We start from the raw sequence: 23992 nt of genomic DNA, 5'->3' as shown, positions 1-23992 counted from the left end.
CCGGAGCCCTGCTTGGCGGGTGCGTCTGCTGTGCGACGCCTGTGAGATGAGCCAGTGCCTGTGTTGGGCTGTTTGCTGGTGTGGTGGCTACTAATTTCTGCGTTGTTAGGGACCCTAAGCGGTCGGTCGCCAGTCTGTCATGATCGGAGGAGATGCATGGGACGAACGCAAGGTGGCAGGCGGGGGAACCTGGGCATGTGAGAAACGGGTGGGAAACCCCAACGAGAGCAACCAGCGAACTACAGAGACAGTGGGGGAAGGGGCGTGGGCAGCAACGTGGCAGAAGAGAGGGGAGAGTTAGATATGGAAGTGAGGGAAAGAAAGTTCAAGAGGGAAGAAAGGGGGGACGAACCGACGGACTACGGACTGGACTGGAAGAGGACCATAAGGTTTTGGGCGGTGCCTTTGACAATCAATACCTAGGTACTCTCGATGCTTGATACATACCCGCCATGACTGTTTTGGGGCAGCTGCAATAAGGCACAGTTGGTAGAAACACAGTTGGTAGAAAGGCAGGTAGACTACTGCTTGTCTGTTTGGCGCGTCGTAGTCTGTAATCATCTGTAATCCCGTAACCGACCTCTTTCCTGCTATGAAACCCGCAGTCCCATCCCTTTCTTCGGTTTCATTCCAGCCAGACGCTGCATTGCGTGGACGACATCCGATCAACCGAGGACAAGAGCTCATTGCTCAGGAACACGGCACAGTACATGTCTCCCTCGCTACAGACTAAACGCTACCCTGCTACCTCTTGTTTATTTTAGGCATTATCCCCCCCACCTTTTCCCACCCTTTTCAGCAACAGCCCTCTTGCTGTGTGCACCCAACCTCACTCCGGTCTCCACGAACCGTATCCGTACATTACCTAGGCAGGTATCTTACCTAGGTAGGTAAAAACCTGTGATACCTACCTAACTACCTAGGGAGAAGCTAGGGAGTCGAGGGCAGTGCAAATACTAGTACAGCAGGGTAGGTACTTACCTACCTCCGTGGAGCTGCAATCCCAGCTTCAAAACACCGTTTGGATGGGACCTGGCGTCATCCCTTCCCAAGTTCCCCCTGCCCAACTCCCCCAATGGAGCCTTCTGATAGGGCGCGGCGATATACGAGCTTGTCTCTGCCCTACCAGGCACGGAGCTCCCACCATCTTTTAGGGGCCTGCCGCCCCTCCCCCCCTTCCCCTGTAGGCTCTGTCCGCAAGCCCGGGAACATGGTGCGTCTATTTTTCCATGGCATTCTCAGCCGCAAAAGAGCTACGTGCCTACCCACCTCCTTACCTACCTTGCCTGCCTACCTACCTACCCATGCTACTGCTGCTACTGCTACTGCTGCTGCACCTAAAAGATGTACCGGCTCAGCCAAGTATTGTGGTCAGGGAGCGAGCAGCATCTTGTCTCAATGTCCCTCCTCCGGTCGGGTGTATCCTACCAAAAAAGCAAATCTTGGGATTTCCATCTGTCTTATCATGGAAATGCCGGATTGGAAAGCGGTACCCACCCGGCCCGTCATCGTTGCTTTTCCCCCGACCCAACACTTTCTTTACGTCGTCTCGCCAGACCGTCCAAGCGTACATGCCGGTCTATCTACCTAGGTAGTTCCGTCGATGCTTCTGCGGATCTGCGGATGAGATGCACCATGCAGACGATATGTGAGAAGCGACGAGTCCGTTCCCACATGTATTCGCAGCACTTGACAGAAAGAGACAAGACACATGGACACATGAGATCTTGATTGAGCATATCGCGCGACCATCTACCATCTACCATCTACCTGTCTGCCCGAGACGAGCCGCTATGCAAAATGCAGTTGCGGCTGCTTCCTTTTCTTCCTACACCCCTAAACCAGGTCTAGGTCCATCATGTACACCGTGTTATCCACACTCTCTTCCTCTGCCGTGCGCGTCATCTATCTCTTGTCTCTCTGCTTTTTCTACTTTCTCTTCTTGGCCTTGCCAGTGTCAGCGCCCGTGGCCTTGCCCGCAGCGCTCTTAATCTTCTCTGCGGCGGGTTCGCTCTCGAGCAGCTCCTTGGCCTTGGCCTTGGATGCATCTGCTTCCTCCTCCTCGTCCTCGCCACCCTGGCCGAACTCGTTGACGCGGGTGTAGTCGATCCTGTAGGCCCAGCGCTGGTAGATGTAAATGAAGAAAATGATGTCGTCACGGAACGTAGACAGCCTGTGGAGGAAGGGCATCTTGATCGTGAACGCAAACAGGTCGTCGATGAAAGTGTTCAGGAACTTGTACATCATGGCCTTGGCGGGCATGTGCGCAACACTCTTGAGCCTGTAGTTGATGTACAGCGAAGGGACCATCATGAGGAACCCGTACGCGTAAACAGAGCCGACGAGCGTCGTGATGATGTATGAGTACCACGACTTGTGCGTGTCGTAAACCAGCGAGTAGATGGCATAGCCGATGAGCAGGGGCACGCCCGCCATGTACATGTACTTGAAGGCAATCTCGTCGTACTCCTTGGTCTTCTCCTCCGTCTCGCTGAGCTTGTGCTTGTCCTCGACGGCGATCACATATGGCAGCCACGAGCCAGGCGGCGCTGGCTTGAGCGAAACGTTGACAATCGTCGTGATCTTCCAGAGCTCGATGACAATGCCGACGGCCTGGCCGCCCAGAATCATCCAGCTGGTGTTTTGCGAGTTGTCAATGAGGTAGAGCAGGATGACAGCCTGCATGAAGACGTTGGCCAGGATGGACCGGACCGAGATGCCGACGTTGTCCTTCTTCTTGCGGTAGTGCGCAATATCGGATCCGAAAGCGAGCGTCTCTAGGATCATGTGGGCGATGCTGACAATGACCGTTACACCCAGGAGGATGGGGTTCGTGTCGCCAAAGATCTCCTTGACCATCTCAATCTCAGACCCATCGCCACCACCGGGCAGCGACCCGCCGTACGCAGCCTGGCGCGCTGACTCCTTGGCACTCGCCTCGATGGCGGCAAGCGTGTTGAACTGCCACGAGCGCATGTTGTTCAGGTCAATGTGCAGCGGGACCGACGTGACGGTGTCGTTGAGCAGGATCATCTGACTCTTGAGTTGCCAAAAGGTGTTGACGAACAGGATAGGGTCTGCAAAAAAAAAAAAAAAAAAGGTCAGTGCCGGTCGTCGACGCAACGCAACGGCGGGGTGTACGCAGACTACTTACAGTACCACGAATGCTGCCCGGAGCCATCTCTCGCGCCGGTCGGTTCAAGATGGAGGAATTGGCGGACGGCGGGGTGAGTCTGACGGTAGTCGAGCACTCCCGTGTTGGGGATGATGGAGAAGCTGGCGTTCGGGTGGTAGTAGCTGGCGATGACGGGACCGGTTTCCTGCTGCTCCTCGGCGACCTCTTCCGTGTCCTCCTCGGCCTTTCCCTCCAAAAGAGACCTGGTCTTGAACTCCTTCTTCTTGGGGATGTACTGGGTAAGGGGGAAGGCAAAGTAGTAGGCAGAGGCAGGGTCGTACGTGTCGACGTGGGGGTCGGGCTGGCTTCCGGGCAACGAGACGTAGAAGTGGCCCCAGAGAGTACCGTTGTTTTGGACAGAGGGGGGGATTTCAATGGTGGTGTCGACGGAGCGCTTCTCGCTGTAGTTGCCAATCTTGAACTTCTCCTCCTTCAGCACCACCTTGTCCTGTGGCGTCTGCGACAGCGGGGTCGGGACGAATGTGTCGGACAGCGTGACGGTGATGTCGACGTAGCTGTCCATGGGCCATATGGGCGCAAGCTTGCGGGGAATCTGGTTGTATGTGGCACCCTCATCCAGGGCCTTGGGGCGGAGCAGATACGGCGGGATGTCCTCGGTGTTGGCGGGGACGCTGACGACGTTGCCGTCGGCGTCCTTAACCTGGGTACCGGTCTGGGTCTTCTGGAAGAAATTGTTCATGAGCATGTTCATGCCGAAGTACATGGAGCCACCAAGCAGCAGCTTCTGCATCAAGCCCATGCCCTACAGGAAAGCGGTTGGTCAGCGTCATGTCTCTCGCGCTGCGGAGCGGACCCCGCGAGAGGTGGTAGGTAGGTCACTCACGCCTTGTTCCTGCGGCTGGCCAGGCGGGCGAGCGCCGGCCGTTGCTGGCGCATTGGGTGGTTGAGGCATGTTCTCTGCGGCACGTGCGGAACAATTGTCTTTGGCGACGGATTGGGAATTTCGAGACTTTGCGGAGGACAGATCGCGTGCTCGCTCGTGGGAGTGATGCGGGGATGGGATGTTGCTCGGCAGACTCGGACTCGGGGGGGGGGGGGGGGGGGGGTGCGAAAGCGAGTTTGGTTGCTCGTCTACTGATGGTCGCAATGTAGCAACTCGTCGAGTAGGATGGGCAAAGAATACCGTGTCTATCTCCGGCGCGGGAACCGAGGCAGTTCTGCGATATCGGTTGCTGGAGAAGTGAGGTTCGGGACAACCTGAAGGGGCGGAAAGCATCGCAAAAAGTCGGGGACACGACACCGGACCCTTGGCGACCGTTTGGAAATTGCGTGCTGCCCCGGGCGAATCAACGGCCGAGGCGTCGCCACGAACCCAGTACACTGGACTTTGGATCCGGCGCTGCAGAGAAGCAGAAAACGACAGGGGGGTGTGCTATCTGCTGACTGCTGTGTGCTGTTGTAGTGCTGTAATGCTGTAGTGCTATCGTGCTGTAATGCTGTAATCTCTGTGCTGGAAGATGCTGGATCTTGCATGTCCCTATACCAATCAACGTTGACTGTTTAGCTTGGTGCCGTGTCCCACTCTCCCAGCACCCTTGGGAATCTCACGAATTCCAACGCACACACGCCAAGCATCAAGCAAAGAACCTCTTCAACCAACCCAATCGACTTCGAACACGGACTCCCGTGGCCCTCTTTCCCGTCCATTCATCAACGGCACATTACACACGCGAGTAGCCGTGTCGTCCCGCTGTCGCCACCGTTCCGTAGCACCGGTCGAGAAAGGGACACATGATGGCTACGTTGTGTCTGTCCATTCATTGTTCGGCTCACCATGTCTATCCTGGCCAGGATGTGTGGCCACTGATACACAATGATGGCCGCCCGTTTCCGGACTCCAAAACATCCAACATGGACAATCCATCTCGACCCTACCCAATATCGCCAACCTTTTCCAGCCGGAAGCAGATGGATGGATGGACCAATCCCCTCCCGTGATCTTTTTGCTGTTTCGACAACCACCAACGCGTGCCGCGGCACCCCTCCCCCTTTCCGGTTGCTTTCCAGCCCCCTCGATGTCTACGAAGTACTAACATGATCCATCCTGGCGGGACGGCTCTGGCTCGCCAAGGCCGTGTTTGTTGGAGTCATCGACGTCGAAATCCCTACGCTTCTCAGCACAACATTGGACTCGGACCTCGCCTCCAACCTTGTCACCTGGTCACTTTGTGCGGGCCAGTCGCAGCGTACTGTAACAAGTTGACGAAGCAAAGCAAACACGCAGGCAAACTAGGGTGCACCCCAAACTTGTCGAGTCTCGGCGTCGATGAAATCGAATCAGTCGCGTTCAACAAGTCGAGTGTCGCAAACTTCCATGTGCAGCCAAAGCAGGGCCCAGCTCCTCCCTGAGTGAGAGTCGTCCCTCCTCCCGGATCCGTCTCTGGCCCATCCGTCCATCCATTATCCATCCATCCCCGATCTCCCCCCTTGGGTTCCCGTGGTTTCTCGCCCCCTTCCCCGTCCCAAGTCCACGTCCATGTCTACCATGGACATGGTCACCCGACCCCGTCCCTCGTCTCTGGTTAAGCAACGAAAGAGAGTCTGAGAGGGGCCCTTTGCTTTGCTTTTCCTGGAGCACCTACGTGCTTCGCATCCAACTAGAGCCGGCACTACTGTACCGGCCCAGAAGCCACGGGTCCCCGAGCGAGACCTTTGGGGCCTTTGGGGCCTTTGGTTTGTTCCAGTTGCTACGCTAAACCCAGAGAGCTTCGGCCCGTCGCCCATGCGTCCGGGGCGGTAACTGACATCTCGTTGTCTCATTGACATCTGTGCAGCGTGCTTGCCTCTCGCCTCCGTCCAATCTTTCTTTTCTTTTTTCTTTCTTATTGCCCTTCAGGTGGTTTGGCTTACCAGGATACTTGGTTGACGCACCCACGAGTCGCTAACAGAAGCTTGCTCCTTTTCCAACCCCAACCAACGAGACAAACTTGCATCCCTTTTCGGCTCCTCCCAAGACTAATAAGAGACATCCCAGAAGACGTCCCAGGAGACGTATATAACCGGGTCGCTTTTCACCGCCATCACTTCTCTTTGCACCGCTTCTCTCTCTCGTGCTCTTCTCTCTGGCCCTTCTTTTCCTGAGAGCTTTGTTGATATTCTTTTCCTCCTCTGACTCGGAAGTCGGAGTCTTGATAAATTTCTCGGAACCCTCCGCCCACCGCGTCTTGACTACTCGTTGTGACTCTTACCTTGGCCCGAACCTCGACGCTCACGGTCTCTTTCCCCACAAAATCCCCGTCATCTTGACTTCTTACTGCGCCTCGCACACTATTAAGACAGACGTCTCCCTCGTAAGCCACTCCGCCAACCTCTCTCACTCACTCTCACTACCAAACTGACATCTACAATATCAAGAACACACAAATACAACTGAATCGTCTCTCTAACTCGTCACACTTGACTCTCGTCGAAACCACCAGCAAAACCCGCAACCATGCAGTCCGGCGGCCCATCACCCTTGCCTTCATTCCCGGCATCCCGGGATGGCACTCCCAGTGGCAATGACACAACCACCAACGGTGTCACAAATGGTCACACCGACGTCACGGCCAACAGCACAACCAATGAGACCACCAACGGCACCACCAACGGCACCACCAACGGCACCACCAACGGCACCACCAACGGCACCACCAACGGCACCACCAACGGCACCACCAACGGCACCACCAACGGCACCAAGACCAATGGCACCAATGGCCTCACGAACGGCGCACAGAAGAGGACCAAGATCTGTGTCTACTGCGGCGCCTCTCCTGGTTTCAAGCCCCAGCACATGGAAGCCGCTCGCGGGTTGGCCCGGGTCATGGCAGAGAACAATATTGACCTCGGTGAGTTACTCTCACCACCTTCCCTCATTCTTTCTCTCACACTCTCTTTCTCTCCAACCTCCTTCCCCCACACGCACTGACACGTCACAGTTTATGGCGGTGGCACTGTCGGCCTGATGGGCGAGGTGGCAAAGTCCCTTGTCGCCCTCGCCGGTCCGGACTCGGTCCACGGCATCATCCCCGAGGCCCTCGTCAAGTACGAGCGCGACGGCACCTACGGCACCGTCAACAAGGACAACATGTACGTTCCTGACGAGACTGTCTACGGCCGCACCACGGTCGTAAAGGACATGCACACGCGCAAGCAGATGATGGCCAAGGAGGTATTTGCTGGTGGGCCCGGCAGCGGCTTCATCGCCCTGCCCGGCGGCTACGGCACCATCGAGGAGGTCCTCGAGACGGCCACCTGGAACCAGCTCGGCATCCACGACAAGGGCATCTGCCTCCTGAACATCAATGGTTTCTACGACGGCATTCTCGAGTGGGTCGGCAAGAGCGTCGACGAGGGCTTTATCAAGGCCGCCAACGCCGACATCCTCGTCACCGCCACCACCCCCGAGGGCGCCATCAACGCCCTCCGCGACTACAAGGTCTCCGAGGCCACCTTCAAGCTCGACTGGAACAACTCGTAAGTGTTGGGCAACCCTCACCAGCAAGCGAAACCTTGTTATTTTGTTATATCTGTTGGAACGAAAGAAGAACAAGTGTGAATTGAGCAATCAAGGCAAAACAGGGTCTGAGCGGGCAGCGAAAAGGAACCAAAGACTAGAAGATGGAGAGTTCGGGATTGTGGGAAGGTATGGCCGGTCGCGTGTGTGCAATGTGAAAAGCGGATGCGTACCGGAGTCTGGCGCCCTTCGTGTTTCCATGGTAAAAGGAGTGAGCGAATGGGGAGGGGTTTCTGACTTTGCTCTCGGCGCCGGTAACACCTGGAATAAGACATTAGACGAGGAGGAACGGTGAGGTGAGGGGGAAAAGGTGAGGTCGGTTGTCCTGTTGTCTTGCGGGGTGTTGGCATTGCAATTTTCGATAGACCACCATGATAGTTGCATAACCAATGGAAAACAAACCTACATCATTAACCACCACCACCTGCAACTCTCTCTATCTCTCGAACATCAGGTCACGTGTGTCTGTGTGTGTGTGTGTGTGTGTGCGAAATCGAGTCGCGCATGTCCTTCTCGTCCCTTGGAAATCATTGGATGCAGCTCGTTCATTCGGCTGTCGAATCTCTCTTTTTTGCAGTGTATTGGTACAAGTCTAAACGGGCCGGCTCAGTGCGTTCAAGTACTCTGCGTTTTCCTTCGCCCTCCCTCAGCCAGCCCAATTGACCCAATTGCCGTCCCTCTTGAGCCTCTCGAGGGGAAGGGAATTCGGAAATGGGCCGGTCTAGTTCCGACGCGACGCAAGCTGTTCCCCAACCCCCTGTCTCCCCATACTCCTTCATCGTTCTTGTCTCCCTAACAAAAGGGTGCGTGCGTGTGTGTGTGCCTATTCGTCAACCTCCATACCCTCACCGCCTTCCTCGCCGGCGCCCTGGCTCTCGCTGGCGGCGACGCTGTCGAGCCACTCCTTGACGTCCTGGCCATCGAACAGCTTGAAGGGCTGGATCTCCTTGAGGCCGTCCTTCTCGGTAAAGCCGACGACGCCCACACTCGTGTTCTCAACCGTCAGTTCGCGGTCCTGGACGAGACTCTCCTTGAGGGCCTTGAGGCCGTGGCGCACGAGCTCCTCGCGCGAGCAGCTCTCAAAGGCGTCGATGTTGCGCTCTAGGTAGGTGCGGGCCATTTGGCTGCGGGCGCCGATAGCAAAGGCGACCATCTCCTCAGTCATGCCGCTAGGCTGGAACTCGAAGAGATGGGGCCCGCGCTCGTCGACGCCGGCGACGAGGAGGCCGACTCCGTAGGGCCGCTTGCCGTAGACCTGGGTGTTGATCTGAGCCTTTTCGCCAATCATGTCGACAAGGGTGCGGAGGGGCATCGAGCGGCCGTACGTCATGCGGTGGCCGAGGCACTGCTGCTTCATGAAGTTGGAGAGGACGCGGGCGTCCGAGGTGAGGCCGGCGATGGCGATACCCGAGTGCTCGTCGACAGGGAATATCTTTTTCTGGTACGAGGACAGCTCCTCGGCGTTGCGCTGTCCAAGGGAAAACGGCACGTCAGCTGCTTCTCTTTGGAAGGGGGGCAGGAGATCTGCGCGGCCGGGCCTCAGGAAGGGAATAGGGGAGAGCGACGTCGTACCTTGATTGCTACCAGGACGGCGTGTGTTTTGCTGGCGATGCCTACTACCACGGAACCCTGCTTCACTGCTTCGGCTGCATACTCGATCTGGAATATCCGGCCTTGCGGCGAGCTGTGGGAGAAAAGTCAGCCACGTAGTTGCGTCGTTATCCTCCCCTCCATGGGCCGGCCAAAGGGGGGGAGGGAGGGCTGAAGAAAGGCTAAGCAACTAACAATGTTACCGAGTCGTTGTCGTAATTGTTTCTGAACATGGCGGGCGTAAGGGAAGGTTCGTAGCTTCGTCAGGCAGCTCGAGGGGGGTCTGCAACAGGGGATATTCGAGAATTCGCGGGGTGGGTGTGGTTGTTGTAAGGGAGAGGATATCGCGGGGTGGTTTCGTGGATGTTGGACGAGCAGTCGGTGATGGTGATGGGGTGGAGGGGAGGAGGGCGAGAGAGAGCTTGGTGGTGGATAGGTAATAAAGCGAGGAGCGTCCCCGTCGCTCTGCAGCTCAAGGCAGATGGAGCTTTCGTAGCACTCTCTCAGCCTGGAGCCAGGTGCCAAATACCAGGTGCGCCGGGGTGAAAGGTGCTCCGTGCATTTCTCGAGCGAGATACGTACCGCTCTGTACCTTACCTCACGCTTGCCGCCCCGGGGTCTTACCGGGGTGGGAGCCTTCGAGCTCCCTCCGGGTCCTGGAACAAGGTTGCGCCGTGAGAGCTGACGACAGCCTACCTACTGCGTCAGGCCCCCCCCAAGGACCCGCCATCGCATCACAGCTCAGCCTGCCAGCCTACCCAGCCTACCCAGCCGCGATCCACGACGACCCGATCAATCCCACTACCACGAAGCTTCCACACCACCGCCAATCGACAAGTTCCTGCCTTCAGATCATTGACGCTCGAAGTCCCGCACTGCTTCGCTGAATTTCGCCCCTCACATAATTAATTTGCAGCATCCCCCTCGACGGGGCTCTCGACGCCGAAGCTCTCTACCGTTCAAGGACCCGACACCCCGTCCGAAACAAGCACCACCGAGACACACGACACACAAACACGCACGCCCACACATACACCACCCACATCCCCCTCCCTCAACAGCCAAGATGCCGACCGCCGGGCTCAAGACCATCATTGCCCTCTCCTTCGTCCTCGCCGTCGGGTTCCTTCTCGTCATCCTGTCGTGCGCCCTCTGGAAGGTTTACTACCCGCTCCTCGTCGTCGCCACCTACGTGCTGGCCCCGATCCCCAACTGGATCTGCTCGCGGTGCGCCAACCCGGATGACTTCGTCGAGGGCTCCGGCGCCGCCGTGCTGGACCTCGGCCGCTTCTGCACCGGCTTTCTGGTGGTCATGGGAATCGGTGAGTCTTCCTCTTCGCCCTTTGTTGATGGTTCGGAAGAGATCGCTAACCGTGGCTTTCGCAAAACAAAGCCCTCCCGGTCGTCCTCGCCCACTCTAACCTCATCCAGATCGAGGCCATGGTCATGTCGATAATCGGCGGTCTTCTCATCTACGGAACCATCATCAGCTTCGGCATGTTTTTTCAGGAGGAGCAGGAGTTCTAACTGAGAGCGTGGGGAAGAGAGAGAGAGAGAGAGAGAGAGAGAGAGAGAGAGAGGACACGACGACCCAGAAGACATAAAACCTCGCCAGCCTCCAAACGAGTAGAAGAGTGGCAGCGGCTGTTACAACAACGAGGTCAGACGGAGATTACGCATTTCATCCAAGATTGGCGGCGGGCCTGTACAATACGACAACGGTGTCGGAATAACGAAGGCGCTCTCGGGTCTGGGAATCCGGCGTGGGGAAAGAAGTGTTTGGATCGCTTTGGGCTTCATATTTTACATCCAGCATCATGCCGTCAGGCGGAGCGTTTCACTCTTTCGCTTTGATACGCAAGAAAGAAACACTTAATTTTGATGACATTGTGGGGAATTCGATCCCAAAGTCATCTTGTCTTTTTTTCTTTCTAATGATATGGATGATCCGGGCCGTCTAAAAGTTGAGTCTAATACCCGTGAAAAGGTCCAGAGTCTAATATCCCAGATACGTTGAGGTATCAACCAAAGCACCCCGCCCCCGCCGATGAGCCCCTATCCCCAAACTCGTTGTATATAACGCCATGAAATCAGTAACCCGAGAGATGCCATCTGCCCCCCACCACCCCTTGCCGTAACGTGGTCGTCGTCTCGTCTCGACTAGCCAGCCTGTAAATCATGCTTCCGCAAAGACCCCCAAGGGTCCCGCCAGCTTGGTGAACATCTCCTCCCTCTCCCCCTCGGGCGTGCTCAGGATCGTCACGGCACCGCCGGCCCCGATGTGCCAGACCTCCCGCGGCTCCATCTCGCCCTCCGCCGGCGGCGCGACCTCGTCGTCCCACCGGAACATGGTCCGAATGGTCACGCTCCAGTCGCCCTTGCCGGTGACGTCCATGTACCCCACCACGCCCGAGTACAGACTCCGCTCCCGGTGGCTCTCGATCTCGTGCAGGAGCTCGCAGCTCCGCTTCTTCGGCGCGCCCGTCATGCTGCCCGGCGGGAGGCTCGCCGCGAGCACGTCCAGACCCGTGTGCCGCCGGTCCGCCGCGGTCCCGTTGTGGTGAGGATCCGGCAGCCGCCCGTTAACGATGGTGATCATCTGGAATACCGTCGCGTACTCCTCCACTTTCATCAGGTGCGGGACCTCGACGTTCCCGGACCCGCAAACGCCGTGCAGGTCGTGCCTGACCAGGTCCACAATCATGAGGTTCTCCGCCTCCTCCTTGGGCACGTGCAGAATCCGCTCCGCCTGGGCCAGCGTCGCGACGTCGTTGGACTTGCGGACGGTGCCCTTCATCGGGCGCATCGAGCAGAAGCCGTCCGCGTCGTACTCGAGGAACCGTTCGGGCGAGCTGCTGATGAGCGTCGCGCCGCCGAGGTGGATAAAGGAACCGAAGGGCGCTGGCTGACGGGCACGGAGGGTTTTGTAGAGTTTCCACGGTGCGACGTAGGCTGGTTTTGAGGGCGCCTGGCCACCGGATTGGACGCTGTTAGGGCCTTGTTCCCTCTCCGGTCGTCCCGGCAGCGTGATTATCGTCTGGTCGGTCAAGCAGAGCTCATACGACTCGCCGGCCGCGATGAAGTCTTGACAGCGAGAGACCTTGGCCTCGTAGTCGTCAGCGTCGGGCACCTGGATCACCGGACGGGTCGACACTGTCGAAGAGTCCGAGTCGCTGGCAGCGGCCTTGCCCGACTGCCAGGGGCGTGACGTCTGCAGCGATGCAACGACAGAGTCGATCCAGAAGTCGGCGTTGAGCTTTCGCTTCTGCAGGTGCTGGACGTGCAAGAGGCCCCTGGCATGGTCCACGACGATGCTTTTCGTGACCCAGGCGAAACACAAATCAGGCCGCTGATGTCCACGGTCATCTGCTACCGCCACATCGATTCCTCTGAGCCCCATCTCGTAAGTGAGGTATCCCATGAAACCGCCCCGGAACGGTGTTTCCAGGTCCCCTGTTGCTGTGATGCGTCGCTTCTCGAGGAAGCTGGAAAGCAGGTGCCAGATGTTCTCATTCTGGCCGAATGCAATAGTCTCCATCAGGTCAACAGGCATGCCCTGAATTGAAGGGATACGTGCCGTGGCAAAGTCATCTCCGACGTGATGTTCGATACGCAGGGACTCTTCCACATCCAGGGCGATGATGCTGAATCTGCCCCGCACATCCGCGGCGCCAGTTGCCATATTGCTCGAGTTGGATGAGTCCAGGATGATGTGCTCCGTTCTTCCGCTCTTCAGGATCTCCACGATATCCGGCACCTTGATATTGGCGGGAAGGCTGATGGTCTTGTGGCTGTAGTCGCAATCGAGCCCCACGGTCGCCAGAGACGTCGGCATCTCCGTCCACGCCAACACGGGGGCGTGACCCCCTTGCGCCGCGGCCCGGATCTCGGAAAGAAGACTCGGCTTCACGGCGTTTCTCGCCAGGAACCGTCCTCCACTCAAGACGGTCCTGTTCGACCTCGAGTTCCAAGCCATTGCTTCGCGGAGCCAGTTGCGGATGACCGTGTGGCCTGCTGTCTGCGTGCAGATTGATTCCGGATGATACTGGAGACCCCAGAACGGCTTGCTGCGATGCTTGACGGCCATCAGGATCCTCTCGCGACCGTTGTCCCGCTCCTCGTCGACCCAGGCCAGGGGGAGCAACTCGGGGGCCATGTCCTGCGCGTCCCATCTCCTGCTTGCCCATTCGGCGTCTGAGATGGAATCCTGCCCGATGTCCGCGCACAGGCTATGGTAGAGGGTCGCCTCGAACTCAGAGACACCAGCAAAGATGTCCTCGGCGCAAGTCGGCCGTGGCTTCTCATGTTGAATGGTACGGACCATCCCGTGCAACCCCCGCTGAAGCCTCCTCACCCCCCCACCGGAGCTGAGAACGAGGCTCTGGAAACCAAGGCATATTCCCAAGACGGGGAGGAGCTTCTCATCGCCTAAGTCCCAGATACACCTCATGAGCCCGACATCCGCCTCATTTTCGGCAGAGCCGGGCCCAGGTCCGCAGACTACGGCATGGTACCTCGACAGTTCCCGGTGGAAGTCAGTGGCGGATTTGGATGACGAAGACGACGGCTTTGGATCTAGCAATGGCGTATCAATCGGTAAGACGTGAACATCGGCATCAAGCAGGGTTGTAAGAAGGGAGACGATGTTGTTGGTGAAGGAGTCGTACGCATCAAGAAACAGAATCTGAGGTCGCGTCATGCTTCCTTTCTGAGCGAAGACCCCGCCGTCCTTTTTCCTTCTAATCGACAATCGACAAATGAGGCCCCCTCAGTGCAACGCTCGCCGATCGGAAGGGGGAAAACGTCTCTTCTTGACCAAAGCTTGCTTGTATGGCGGAAACGGAAACGAGTGGCCATGACAAGGGGGGGAGAAAAAAGGCCCGCCGGCGCGGCTAGCACCGGAAAGCCGCCGTTGAACGTTTGGTTTGGCTCGCAATCAAGCAGAAAATAAAATTCGGCAGGCGGTCAGACCCACGCATGCGCATGACTTAGCGGCAGCGCCATTTGCCAGGGATGAGCTTAATTCGATCGCCCGCTGATCGGGCTCATCCCTGTGAGCCTGGCTGTGCCGTGCCGTGCCATCCAGCCATCCAGCCATATCACCGCCAACCTTGGCCCATCTCTCGCCTCTCATCTTTTATCTTTCATCTCTCATCTTGGGGAGAACTTGATTGTCTGTCTATTGTAACACAGGCCGCTGCATTTGCCAACTCCAAGTCTCCGGTGTATGATTTGTCTTTTCCACATGCATCCATCATACGCGTCGTCATGTACAAGATATAGATAGCTCTCTGATGCTGCTAGTCGTGATCCTTCACCTTGACGACGCAGGCCTGCCTCGAATGCCAGATGCGCCGCTCCTTCGCGCCCATGATGGCATCCAACATCGTCTGAGTATCCGATCGCTGCCGGCCCCCCTTCGCCTCCTCTTCGTCCTTCGCTGCTTTTGGCTCTTGCCAGATTTGGTACTCTTCGACCGATGCCCCTATCTCGAACTCTCCACGACAAAGCGCCATCGCCTGCATCTCCACTTCGATGCTGGACTTGGCCGCCAGGAGGGGGAGCGCCTGTTGCAAGGTGCCGTTCCAGGCAAATTTCCGCGTGAAGTCCAAGGCAACGTTCAGGGGACGGTGACACAGAGCCGGCATGAGCCGCAACATTGGATACACTGGCTGAGCCGACCGGTTTGTGATGCCGACCTTGATTTGGACGAAATCGTCGACAAGGATAGACCCCTTGGCAGTCCCACTCAGGCCCTTCTTGCTCGGATTCTCAATGGAGATGTCGATACCAATGTCGTCAATCCTGATAGCGTCCATCATGCGGGGAGAGAGTCTGATGCCTCGGAGGTCGATGTAGCCACTCCGCTTCGGACCGGACACTGTCTTCCACCTGGCTGTGAGAGTATCCAGTATCCTCTCCCTGTACCAGAATGCTTCCCTGTTCGAGCGCTCCATGTCTGGCGTGATTTTGCTGGTGCTTACGACGAACTGTCGCTGTCTTGACGGATTGAGAGCCGGGATCGAAGCGTGAGGATCTTGGAGGTATATGCGTCGTAGAGGGACAATGACGCGATTCACGTTGCCCGGGAGAATGTGTTCCTCGATCACAACACCGTCTTCGCCATCTAGCTGCACTTCCATGCTGTTCGGCCAGGCGTTGCGTAGATCCATAGAGAGCAGGCAGTATTCTTCCGCCAGTGTGGCAGGATCGGACTTTGACTCCAGATTCGTGAGGCTGAGTAGCGGCTGAGGCACAGGGCCACTGAGAGGGAGGACATCGAGTCTCGCAAGCTCGACGCTGGCGTTGACAGTCACCGTCAATTGCAGAGATACTTGCCGAGTGTGGAACTGCTCCTTCACCTCTTCCGGCGGCATCCCGAGATGGGCGTAGTCGATCTGGATGGCAGCGTTCGTCAACCCAGGTTTACCGAGGATTTCAAAGTCAAACGTGGCGGTGCCTCCCGGGGCAATGTATCTCTTCTCAGGCTCCTTCTTGTTCAACCTTCGAAGACCTTGCCGCTTCATGAGAATGTACTCGAACTCATACAACTCGGCCGGCGTAGCATCTCGGTTGCTGATTCCTGCTTGCAGCGGTCCTTGTGTGGAGTCCTGGAATGAGAAAAGCATAAAGTCTACGGGTGTCGTTCTGGAGAGGTTCTGCAGCGTGACAGAGAACACTTGTCTTTCTCCTTCGAGCACCATGACAGAAGCTTGCGGAAGTGTCGTTGATTTGACAATGACAATCGGCTGCTGAGGAATGACATTCAACCCCACATCCTCTACCTTGAGCGGCCTGCCGATACGAACATCGGAGGAGATGGTACTTTCAAGAGCTGGGAGCCCAGTAGCCTTGATCTTTACATCTGCCTGCGGTGTCCATGGCTGGCTGAAGATGGGAAATCGTCTCTCCCGACATCCACGGACGCGGATGATAGCACCCGTTACCTTCAGGGCACCAGGGCCCCTTGGTGTTCCGGTGACCTTGAGTATTTGGGTTCGGTAAGGCCCGATGATGGTGCTTTCGGCGCTGGACTCAAAGTCTGCACCGCTAGTGTCCAGCCGGAGGCTCTCAACGTCGACCTCGACATCGTATGGGTTTTGCAGAGTGACCTTGAAAGTCGCCGGTTCGTCTGCAACGAGTATGTGATCGGCAGCCGCTTTGTTGGCCTGCTTCAAAAACGGATTGTAGATGAATGGGTTAACATCCTGAGATGTTCTCGCTGTGACGGCCCCAGGAAGCGTGCTCTTTGCGTGAGGGACCGGAATCCGCGTGTTTGGCAATGGCTCCAAAGCGACACCGCGGACAAAAAACTCATCCCAGTATTCTGCGGCCAAGTGGTTCAAGCCCAGTCTTTTTGACAAATTCGACGTCTTGGATATGTTTGTGACCAGACGGACCTGCTCGTCTCGAGCGATGACCGGCGATGCGTCCTCCTTGCGAGGACCGGGGGCTACCCCAGACCCGGCTGTACGAAGCAAGTCACTTGAGAACTTCAATACGCCATTGAAGTCAGGCAATGCTTCAGAAAAGTTGATGCATGCTCTCAGGATGTTCAGTTTGACGCTGGTGAACCCGAAAAACCTCGCGGCCGCCTGCCCCCGAATTCTATCAATGACTGCGGCGTCCGAGTCTTCGGTAGACAGCGCGTCATCTGATGGCTGCTTCTTCATATCAAAGCCCACGATACCGTACGACTTGCACAGAAGAGCCAGGAAGGCCTCGATCCCCTGCTCCACATCGCCCTCCCCAAGCTCAAGAGCCACTGCGCTGTTGCTGTGTCCATTGGCGGCGTTCAGAGCCACAAGACCTGCGGCCGGATGTATGCCCATGTCTGCAGCACCTCGAGTGCGGGCCTCGACGAGCCCGCTGATCAAAACTGACACCAGCTCTCTGGTGACCATGGCCTTCTTGCGATGGTGGCCCAGAGGTCCAAGAACAGATGCAATTCCTGCCAGGATCGAAACACGATCTGCAATGGTGAGAAGCTCTGACGATGACGAGGGGAATGCGCGGAAGAGGAAAGTGACGATTTGTTGTCGATTTGGGACGACAATCAACCTGGGAGAAGTCGTCAGGGGAGTCGAAGGCAGCTTGCCAAATATCATCGTGTCATAGGATCGCTCTCCCAACTTTCCGTCGGCAAGATGCAATGCGGATAAAATCTTGCTGAATCGAATGGTGGTTTCGGCCAAGGGCAAGGGTGGCAGGTGCTCAGCTGATATTCTTGAGTACAGCCCGACAATGCGCTCCAGAAGATCTGGGAGCACGATTTGAAGATTCCGGATGTACTTGGGCTGGCTTGGATCGGTTATTGCTGCATCTAGCGCAGTAAAAATGGCAGCCGTGGTTTTGTCCTGCGGAGGCAGACATATCGCCGGGACTTGAAACTCGACCTTGACCCATCCCAGGAGCAGCAGGGTGATGGTAACCAACTCTAGTGCTTTGCCATGCCAGATGTGGTCGTTGATTGACCGAGCGACGGTTGCACCGTCAATAAGTTCCTTCAGGGCATCGGGCCACCGTCCAGCTTGGAGGTACAAGGATCCCATGAGGATCGTCACTCTGCCCTTTCCTTTGGCCCTCCAGCGGTCGTTGAGACCCCCGGGACCAAAACCCTGCACCGAAACTCGATCTGAGCTTTCCGACCTGAAGTGTTCCCCAGCACCCGGTCGTGTAACCTGGTCAGGGGTCGTGGACCCGGTGCTGAGGCCAGCGGCCAGGTCATCAAACGTGGTCGGCGGGTTCGACAGCCCGCTTCTCACCGGGGTCGAAGGTCGAGCTGGTGTCGAGTTGCTTGATACGATAGCTGAGTTGTGCTTGATGGGCGCGACTGGCATCGACATACGGTGCATTTGGCGGTCTGGCAAGCCACTGGTTGAGCTCGATCTCTGAGGGCCTGGGTTGAACTGCGAGTTCCTCTTATTGGCGGACCCTGTGTCATCTGCACCCCATGCTGCACCGTTCGCTTGTCTCGTCGAGTGAGACTGGCCGGGGGACTCAATGAAGGACATTGCTTCAAACGATTTGGCCAGGGTTGTCATTTCAGCCAGGAGCTGCGAGGTTATGTCGCACATTATTGTCTTCAAGGTTGTCCTCTTGCAATCGTCCGGAGGCGGTATGGCGACAAGTCCCTCGGGCATGGGAATTGGGTTCTCCTTAGAGGGCGTATGGTCGAAAATGAGCACCTGGTGGACAAGGGCTTTCCCGAAGCGGTCTCTCAGGTCCTCCAATTCCTGGTACAAGGTTCTGATGTTCTGTTCGGCAATGGTGGGCGCATTGCCGGATTGTCTTTTATTGAATGCGACGCGGTTCAGTTCGTCACCGTCGGCGATCGCGATGACTGCGAGGGGTTCGCGGTAGAAGTCGAACGGCGATAGGGCGAGGTGCGACGGTGGGGGTATATGGGTTATAAGTTCGTAAAATACAGCGCCGTCGGGGAAAGCCAAGGGCGAGAACATATCTTCGCATTACCAGTCAGCAAGGCGAGCCTCTGTTAATGAGGTGGGCCGGAAGAAACATACTTCTGTTCGGCCGCCCGTCAGGGCTAACATCCCGCAAGGAGACGACATGTTCGGGCCGCAGGCGCTCAATGAAGGACGAGAAACGATCGCCTCTGATCTGGCCAAGGGGCAGAACCAATGCCTTCACTCTCGCGGGAGCGATTGGTAACAGCGAGTCCAAGCTCATCCTAGCACGTGTTTCTTCCGTCCAGCATCTTCAACTCGAAAGGATTGTGTTGTGAGCTATGTTGCCATATCGCGATGGTCTCGTGCGTTCGGCGCCAGAAGAAGAGGGAATGCGGAGGTCGGCGAAGCTCTACAGTTGACTTGACTTGTAGGGCGTCGTCAATGCTTGTTCGTCACCTTCGGGTATTGCGCGCTTTCTGAATCGAGCGTCGAGTTAGCTGCAGGTCGACGGCAGCTAACACTCTATGCAGCAGACAGTAGAAAGGAGTAGGTAAAGAGGTTCGTGGGAGTGGGAGTGGGAGTGGACAGGGTGGAATTGGTATGCAGCCACCAGCAGCAAGTGACGGTGTGCGATTTGACCGGGGGGGTGGTGGATTGCAGTCAGTGGAGGTTGGAACTTGGCGCGACATTCCCCAGCGCCCGCGCAGTGGGAAACTGCTGCTGAAGTTTCAGGGATCGTAGCAGCTGCTCGACAACGGACTTGACGCTAAACCACCCGACGCCACACGTCAAATGGCCCAAGCTTGACATGAGCTGGGGTATCAATTGGCCAGCACAGCCGCCCAGCGTCAGACAAGCTGTTGATGCCACAATTCAGCCACAATTCAGCCTCAATTGAGCTCGCCCAGCTCCCGCCGCCAGTCTTCCAACGTGTTCACTCCAGTGTCCGTCTGCCAAAAAGGTACCTCGATACCTTCTCACATACACACACACTCTCTCTCATCTCACTTACTGCCTTATCCACGCTTTACCTCTTGCGCGCGCGGACACACGCACACACACAACACAGCCTGAAACTACATTCAACGATTGTGGTGTGAGTGTCCAATTAGCACGTCAGAGCTCTTATGAGCACTGAATGATCACTCATACACCGTAAAGATGGCTCGCCTAACGCAGTTGGCCGTCGTCATTACACTGTCCCTGCTCAACATCTTGGGTGCACAGCTGGTCCTTGCAGCCGAAGATGGTCCTGGCTCGGCTTCTATCTTGACCGCCGAGGTCGGCCGCCTCAACAACGAGAGTCTCTTCTGGGGCCCCTACAAATCCAACTTGTATTTTGGCGTTCGGTCGAGGTCTCCCAAAAGCCTGTGGACTGGATTGATGTGGTCCAGAGTCGACAACTACCAGGATGTCCAGCAGGGTGAGTTGAGAGGATGCATTACCACCAACGACTGTGAACTAACAACCCGGCAGGATTTCGCTACACTTGCGAGCAGCACGAGGGCCTCCACGGCTACGGATGGGATGAGTACGATGCCCGAACGGGCGGTGTCCAGTCTATACACGACGAGGGTAACCAAATTGACATTACAACCTCGTTTGTCAAGGTGCCTGGCGGGGCCAATGGCGGGAGCTGGGCGGCCAGAATCAAAGGTGTCCCGAGAGAGGGTGCTCCGGCCGACTTGAAGACTATGATTCATTACTACATCGCTCAGGAGGGCACCGAAGGAGAGATCGCCTTTGCTGGCGAGGGCAGCCCCGCAGGCTCTGATGGCGATGTCACGTTCGCGGGCACATCCCCTGAGCTTGGCAAGTACAAGCTCGTTGTCACCAAGGGAGAGGGCAAGCATCCCTCCAGCAGCCATGACTTGGCAGACAAGAGGCATCCCGACCTGACGACGGTGCGATCTCTTACCGTCCCCGACGAGATCCAATGGCAGGGCAAGGGCGTCGTCTTCAACCTCATCCAGGAAAGCGTCAAGTATGTTCAGGAGAACTACGAGATGAACGAACCGCCCCCGGCGTACCTCACCTACCAGATCGAGAACAAGCCCGGCGAAGGCAATACTCACGTTGTCCAGAAGATGTTCGAGGGAGCGTTCGAATTCGACGTCATCTTCTCGTCTGCTTCCGCCGGCCCCGAGCTCACCAGCACCGATGTGACTCGCGAAATCAAGTCCGTCACCGAGTCTTTTGGGGAGCGTTTCTCCTCCATCTTCAACCTGAAGGCCCCTTACACCGCTGCCAAGTACACAAGGTTCGCCAAGAGCATGTTCTCCAATCTACTCGGTGGCATCGGTTACTTCCACGGTGAGCAGCTCATCGACCGCTCGTACGCACCTGAGTACGACGAGGAGAACGAGGGCTTCTGGGAGGAGACTGCCGCAGCTCGTGCCCGTAAGCAGCAAGAGCTGGAGGGTCCCTACGAGCTCTTCACGGCTGTCCCTTCCCGGCCTTTCTTCCCGAGAGGATTCCTTTGGGACGAGGGCTACCATCTCATCCCCATCGCCGACTGGGATATCGACCTGACTTTGGAGATTGTCAAGAGCTGGTTCAACACCATGGACGACGATGGCTGGATCCCGCGTGAACAGATCCTCGGCCTCGAGGCTCGCAGCAAGGTCCCCGAAGAGTTCCAAGTCCAGTACCCGCACTACGCCAACCCTCCTACGTTATTCCTCATCATCGAGGGCTTCATGGAGCGCCTCCGCAAGACCAACGGCAGCCAACCCGCAGAGAGGGAGCATCTCGGTCCCGCGGCGTCTCTCCAGACTGCTCACCTGGACAACGTCGAGCTTGGCGAGGACTTCCTCCGAAGGCTCTACCCCTTTGTCCGTGCGCAGTACGATTGGTTCCGCAAAACCCAAAAGGGAGATCTGAAGACGTACGACCGCGAGGCCTTCTCCAACAAGGAGGGCTACAGATGGCGCGGTCGCACCGAGACCCACATCCTCACGAGCGGTCTGGACGACTACCCTCGCCCTCAGCCCCCTCACCCTGGCGAACTCCACGTCGATCTCATGTCCTGGGTCGGCCTGATGACCAAGTCCCTGATGAACATTGCGGACGCCCTTGGGATGAGGGAGGAGGTCGACGAGTTCAAGACGACGCTGAACGCCATCCGCCGCAACCTCAACGACCTTCATTGGTCGGAGAAGGAGGGCTGCTATTGCGACGCCACCATCGACGCCTACGAAGAGAACACCCTTGTCTGCCACAAGGGCTACATCTCCCTCTTCCCCTTCTTGGTTGGTCTCCTGGAGGCCGACGACCCCAAGTTGGGCAAGCTTCTCGATCTGCTCGGCGACGAGGAGCACCTCTTCAGTCCCCATGGTCTGAGGAGCCTGAGCAAGCAGGACGAGTTCTACGGAACGGCCGAGAACTACTGGCGCAGCCCCGTGTGGATGCCTATCAACTACATGGCCGTCTCTCAGCTGAGAGTGAGTCTTCCTACGCTACCTCCACGATCCTTTTTGAGCGAAAGAAATGAGAGAAGAAGAAAGAAAAACGATACTGACTATCAATAGAACATCGCGTCGCTGGACGGCCCCTACAAGGCCAAGGCGGCGGACCTATTCACCCGCCTTCGCAAGAACCTTGTCGACACGGTCTACAACAGCTGGGAGGAGACGGGCTTCGCGTGGGAGCAATACAACCCCGAGACGGGCGAGGGCCAGCGCACGCAGCACTTCACGGGCTGGACGAGCCTGGTCGTCAAGCTCATGGCCATGGAGGAGCCTGGCCAGACCAGCAGCGGCCACGTTAGGGACGAGTTGTGAGATATTTCTTTGCCGTTGTTTTTTGTTTTTTTAGAAAGAAAATCGCATCGAGAGACATGCGTGAAGCAAAAGAAAGAGGGGAAAGCACGGCAGATCTAGGGCGGCAAAAGTTGCTTAAACTGAGAGCACGGATGCTCCCCGGGCCTGGAAACGAGTTATACCAGGCATGATTCCTAAAACGAGGAGATACCCAAGTCGCATGTCATATGTGAATACACCTAAGTGTTGGTTTGGTCGAGGCATATGGCGCAGAGCATGTTGCCACCCATGGCAACAGCTTCTTCCTACCAAAGTAGGTAGGTAGGTAAGTTAGGTAAGCCTGCATTGAAAGTAAAACCATCCCTTTAACGCACGGGTCTGCCGTCGCACTCTCATCGTCGGTTGTGAGAAGTTTGACGTCTTCGGGCAGAGTTATGCTCACGTGTGCGGAGGATAAGCAACATCCCGGAAGCAGTCTTGGGCCGGTTCATCCGCAATCTTGTCGCGTCAGAAAGATCCTTATAGGCGAAATAATATCCCGCCAAACAAGGCGGCGCCCTTCGGGAAGAGCATATGGTCGTCCGTGTCTCAGACGCGGGATCGGCCGCTGGGGGTGAGGGGCGGGGGGCGGTGGGATCTAGGACTCTGGAAGACCCGCCCTGCACTCTTGCCGTGTACTCCGCCGCCCTACGGCCTGGGCAATGACCCGCGTAGGACGTCTGGGGAACGAACTCATCGCTGGTGGTGGTGGTGGTGGTCGTCGTCGTCGTCGTCGTGGGGGCAGCGGGCTTTGCAGCGTTTTCCTGCATGACGTTGTCTGGTCTCGTGACGGTTTGGTGTGTTCCTCGTGGCAAGAAAAGATGACGAGATGGGAAAGCCGGGGTTTCGTTGGGCGGCCGCCCGGACAGGGGGATGCCTGCGTGTAGGCGTCTGTCAAATTTCTGCTGTGAAGTGTGAAGGCAACCGTGTAAGTCTGGTTTTGTTACACAAGCACAACATCGCATCTCACGCGGGCTGTGCGTGCCTCGGCCATCCCTCCCCCCCTTCACGAGAGGGGCCAAATGCAGCTCGGTGCTTCAAACGCCCGGTGACGACCCCACGGTTGGCGTCAGTAAGCACGTAAGATGTGTGCATGCAGGTCGTAGGGCTGCGCGGCTCAAGTGAGGCGAGCTGGGACCAGGCAGCGACGGGAAGGGAGGGATGCGTGTCACCTCGAGCCCCCGGAATGTCCCTTTTGTCTGCTAGAAGAGACGGTGTGCTATTTTGCCGGACATCCCTGGGACCTGGAAGTAGCACTACGCGGGAGAGCGAGCGGCTAGGCGTCCGAGTCTGAGTAAGAGCCTTTGACTGGCATGTCACTCGAGCGGGTGTGAGAGTGACTGTTTATGGACTAGGTAGGTATTGGTTTTTTTTTTTGGCAAACAGGAACGGTGGCTCGGCGTTCGTTACACTCTCCGGCCCTCGGTACTGATGACAGACCCTGGATGATTACAAAAAACATATCCAGAGCATGAGGGAACACGCAGCGGCGGCATTG

The 23992-nt window shown here is 57.1% G+C and overlaps 7 protein-coding genes across 7 annotated transcripts; 3 read left to right on the top strand and 4 right to left on the bottom strand.

The window, feature by feature from the left end:
• Positions 1-1929: 1929 nt before the first annotated feature.
• CH63R_06681 (Cleft lip and palate transmembrane protein 1) lies at positions 1930-4088 on the bottom strand (the record flags this gene model as incomplete). The annotated part of the gene is made up of 3 exons (XM_018301656.1): positions 1930-3077; positions 3239-3938; positions 4020-4088. 3 exons carry the CDS (start codon positions 4086-4088, stop codon positions 1930-1932), a joined length of 1917 nt encoding a protein of 638 aa, XP_018159506.1.
• Positions 4089-6629: 2541 nt separating this feature from the next.
• CH63R_06680 (Lysine decarboxylase-like protein) lies at positions 6630-7658 on the top strand (the record flags this gene model as incomplete). The annotated part of the gene is made up of 2 exons (XM_018301655.1): positions 6630-7026; positions 7117-7658. 2 exons carry the CDS (start codon positions 6630-6632, stop codon positions 7656-7658), a joined length of 939 nt encoding a protein of 312 aa, XP_018159505.1.
• Positions 7659-8517: 859 nt separating this feature from the next.
• Positions 8518-9517, bottom strand: CH63R_06679 (Proteasome subunit alpha type; the record flags this gene model as incomplete). Its single annotated transcript, XM_018301654.1, has 3 exons — positions 8518-9162; positions 9267-9378; positions 9480-9517. The coding sequence occupies 3 exons, from the start codon at positions 9515-9517 to the stop codon at positions 8518-8520; spliced, it is 795 nt and encodes a 264-aa protein (XP_018159504.1).
• Positions 9518-10350: 833 nt separating this feature from the next.
• CH63R_06678 (Vacuolar protein sorting 55) lies at positions 10351-10811 on the top strand (the record flags this gene model as incomplete). The annotated part of the gene is made up of 2 exons (XM_018301653.1): positions 10351-10606; positions 10678-10811. The coding sequence occupies 2 exons, from the start codon at positions 10351-10353 to the stop codon at positions 10809-10811; spliced, it is 390 nt and encodes a 129-aa protein (XP_018159503.1).
• Positions 10812-11460: 649 nt separating this feature from the next.
• Positions 11461-13983, bottom strand: CH63R_06677 (Aminodeoxychorismate synthase; the record flags this gene model as incomplete). Its single annotated transcript, XM_018301652.1, has 1 exon — positions 11461-13983. The coding sequence occupies one exon, from the start codon at positions 13981-13983 to the stop codon at positions 11461-11463; it is 2523 nt and encodes an 840-aa protein (XP_018159502.1).
• Positions 13984-14584: 601 nt separating this feature from the next.
• CH63R_06676 (Hypercellular protein) lies at positions 14585-18974 on the bottom strand (the record flags this gene model as incomplete). Its single annotated transcript, XM_018301651.1, has 2 exons — positions 14585-18747; positions 18809-18974. 2 exons carry the CDS (start codon positions 18972-18974, stop codon positions 14585-14587), a joined length of 4329 nt encoding a protein of 1442 aa, XP_018159501.1.
• Positions 18975-19855: 881 nt separating this feature from the next.
• On the top strand, positions 19856-22476 carry CH63R_06675 (Mannosyl oligosaccharide glucosidase; the record flags this gene model as incomplete). The annotated part of the gene is made up of 3 exons (XM_018301650.1): positions 19856-20117; positions 20171-22137; positions 22225-22476. 3 exons carry the CDS (start codon positions 19856-19858, stop codon positions 22474-22476), a joined length of 2481 nt encoding a protein of 826 aa, XP_018159500.1.
• Positions 22477-23992: the final 1516 nt, after the last annotated feature.

Source organism: Colletotrichum higginsianum, chromosome 4 (genome assembly GCF_001672515.1).
Source record: "Colletotrichum higginsianum IMI 349063 chromosome 4, whole genome shotgun sequence".
Classification (NCBI taxonomy): Eukaryota; Fungi; Ascomycota; class Sordariomycetes; order Glomerellales; family Glomerellaceae; genus Colletotrichum; species Colletotrichum higginsianum.
Note: the sequence above shows the minus strand (reverse complement) of the source record. Positions and strands in the feature narration are given on the sequence as shown.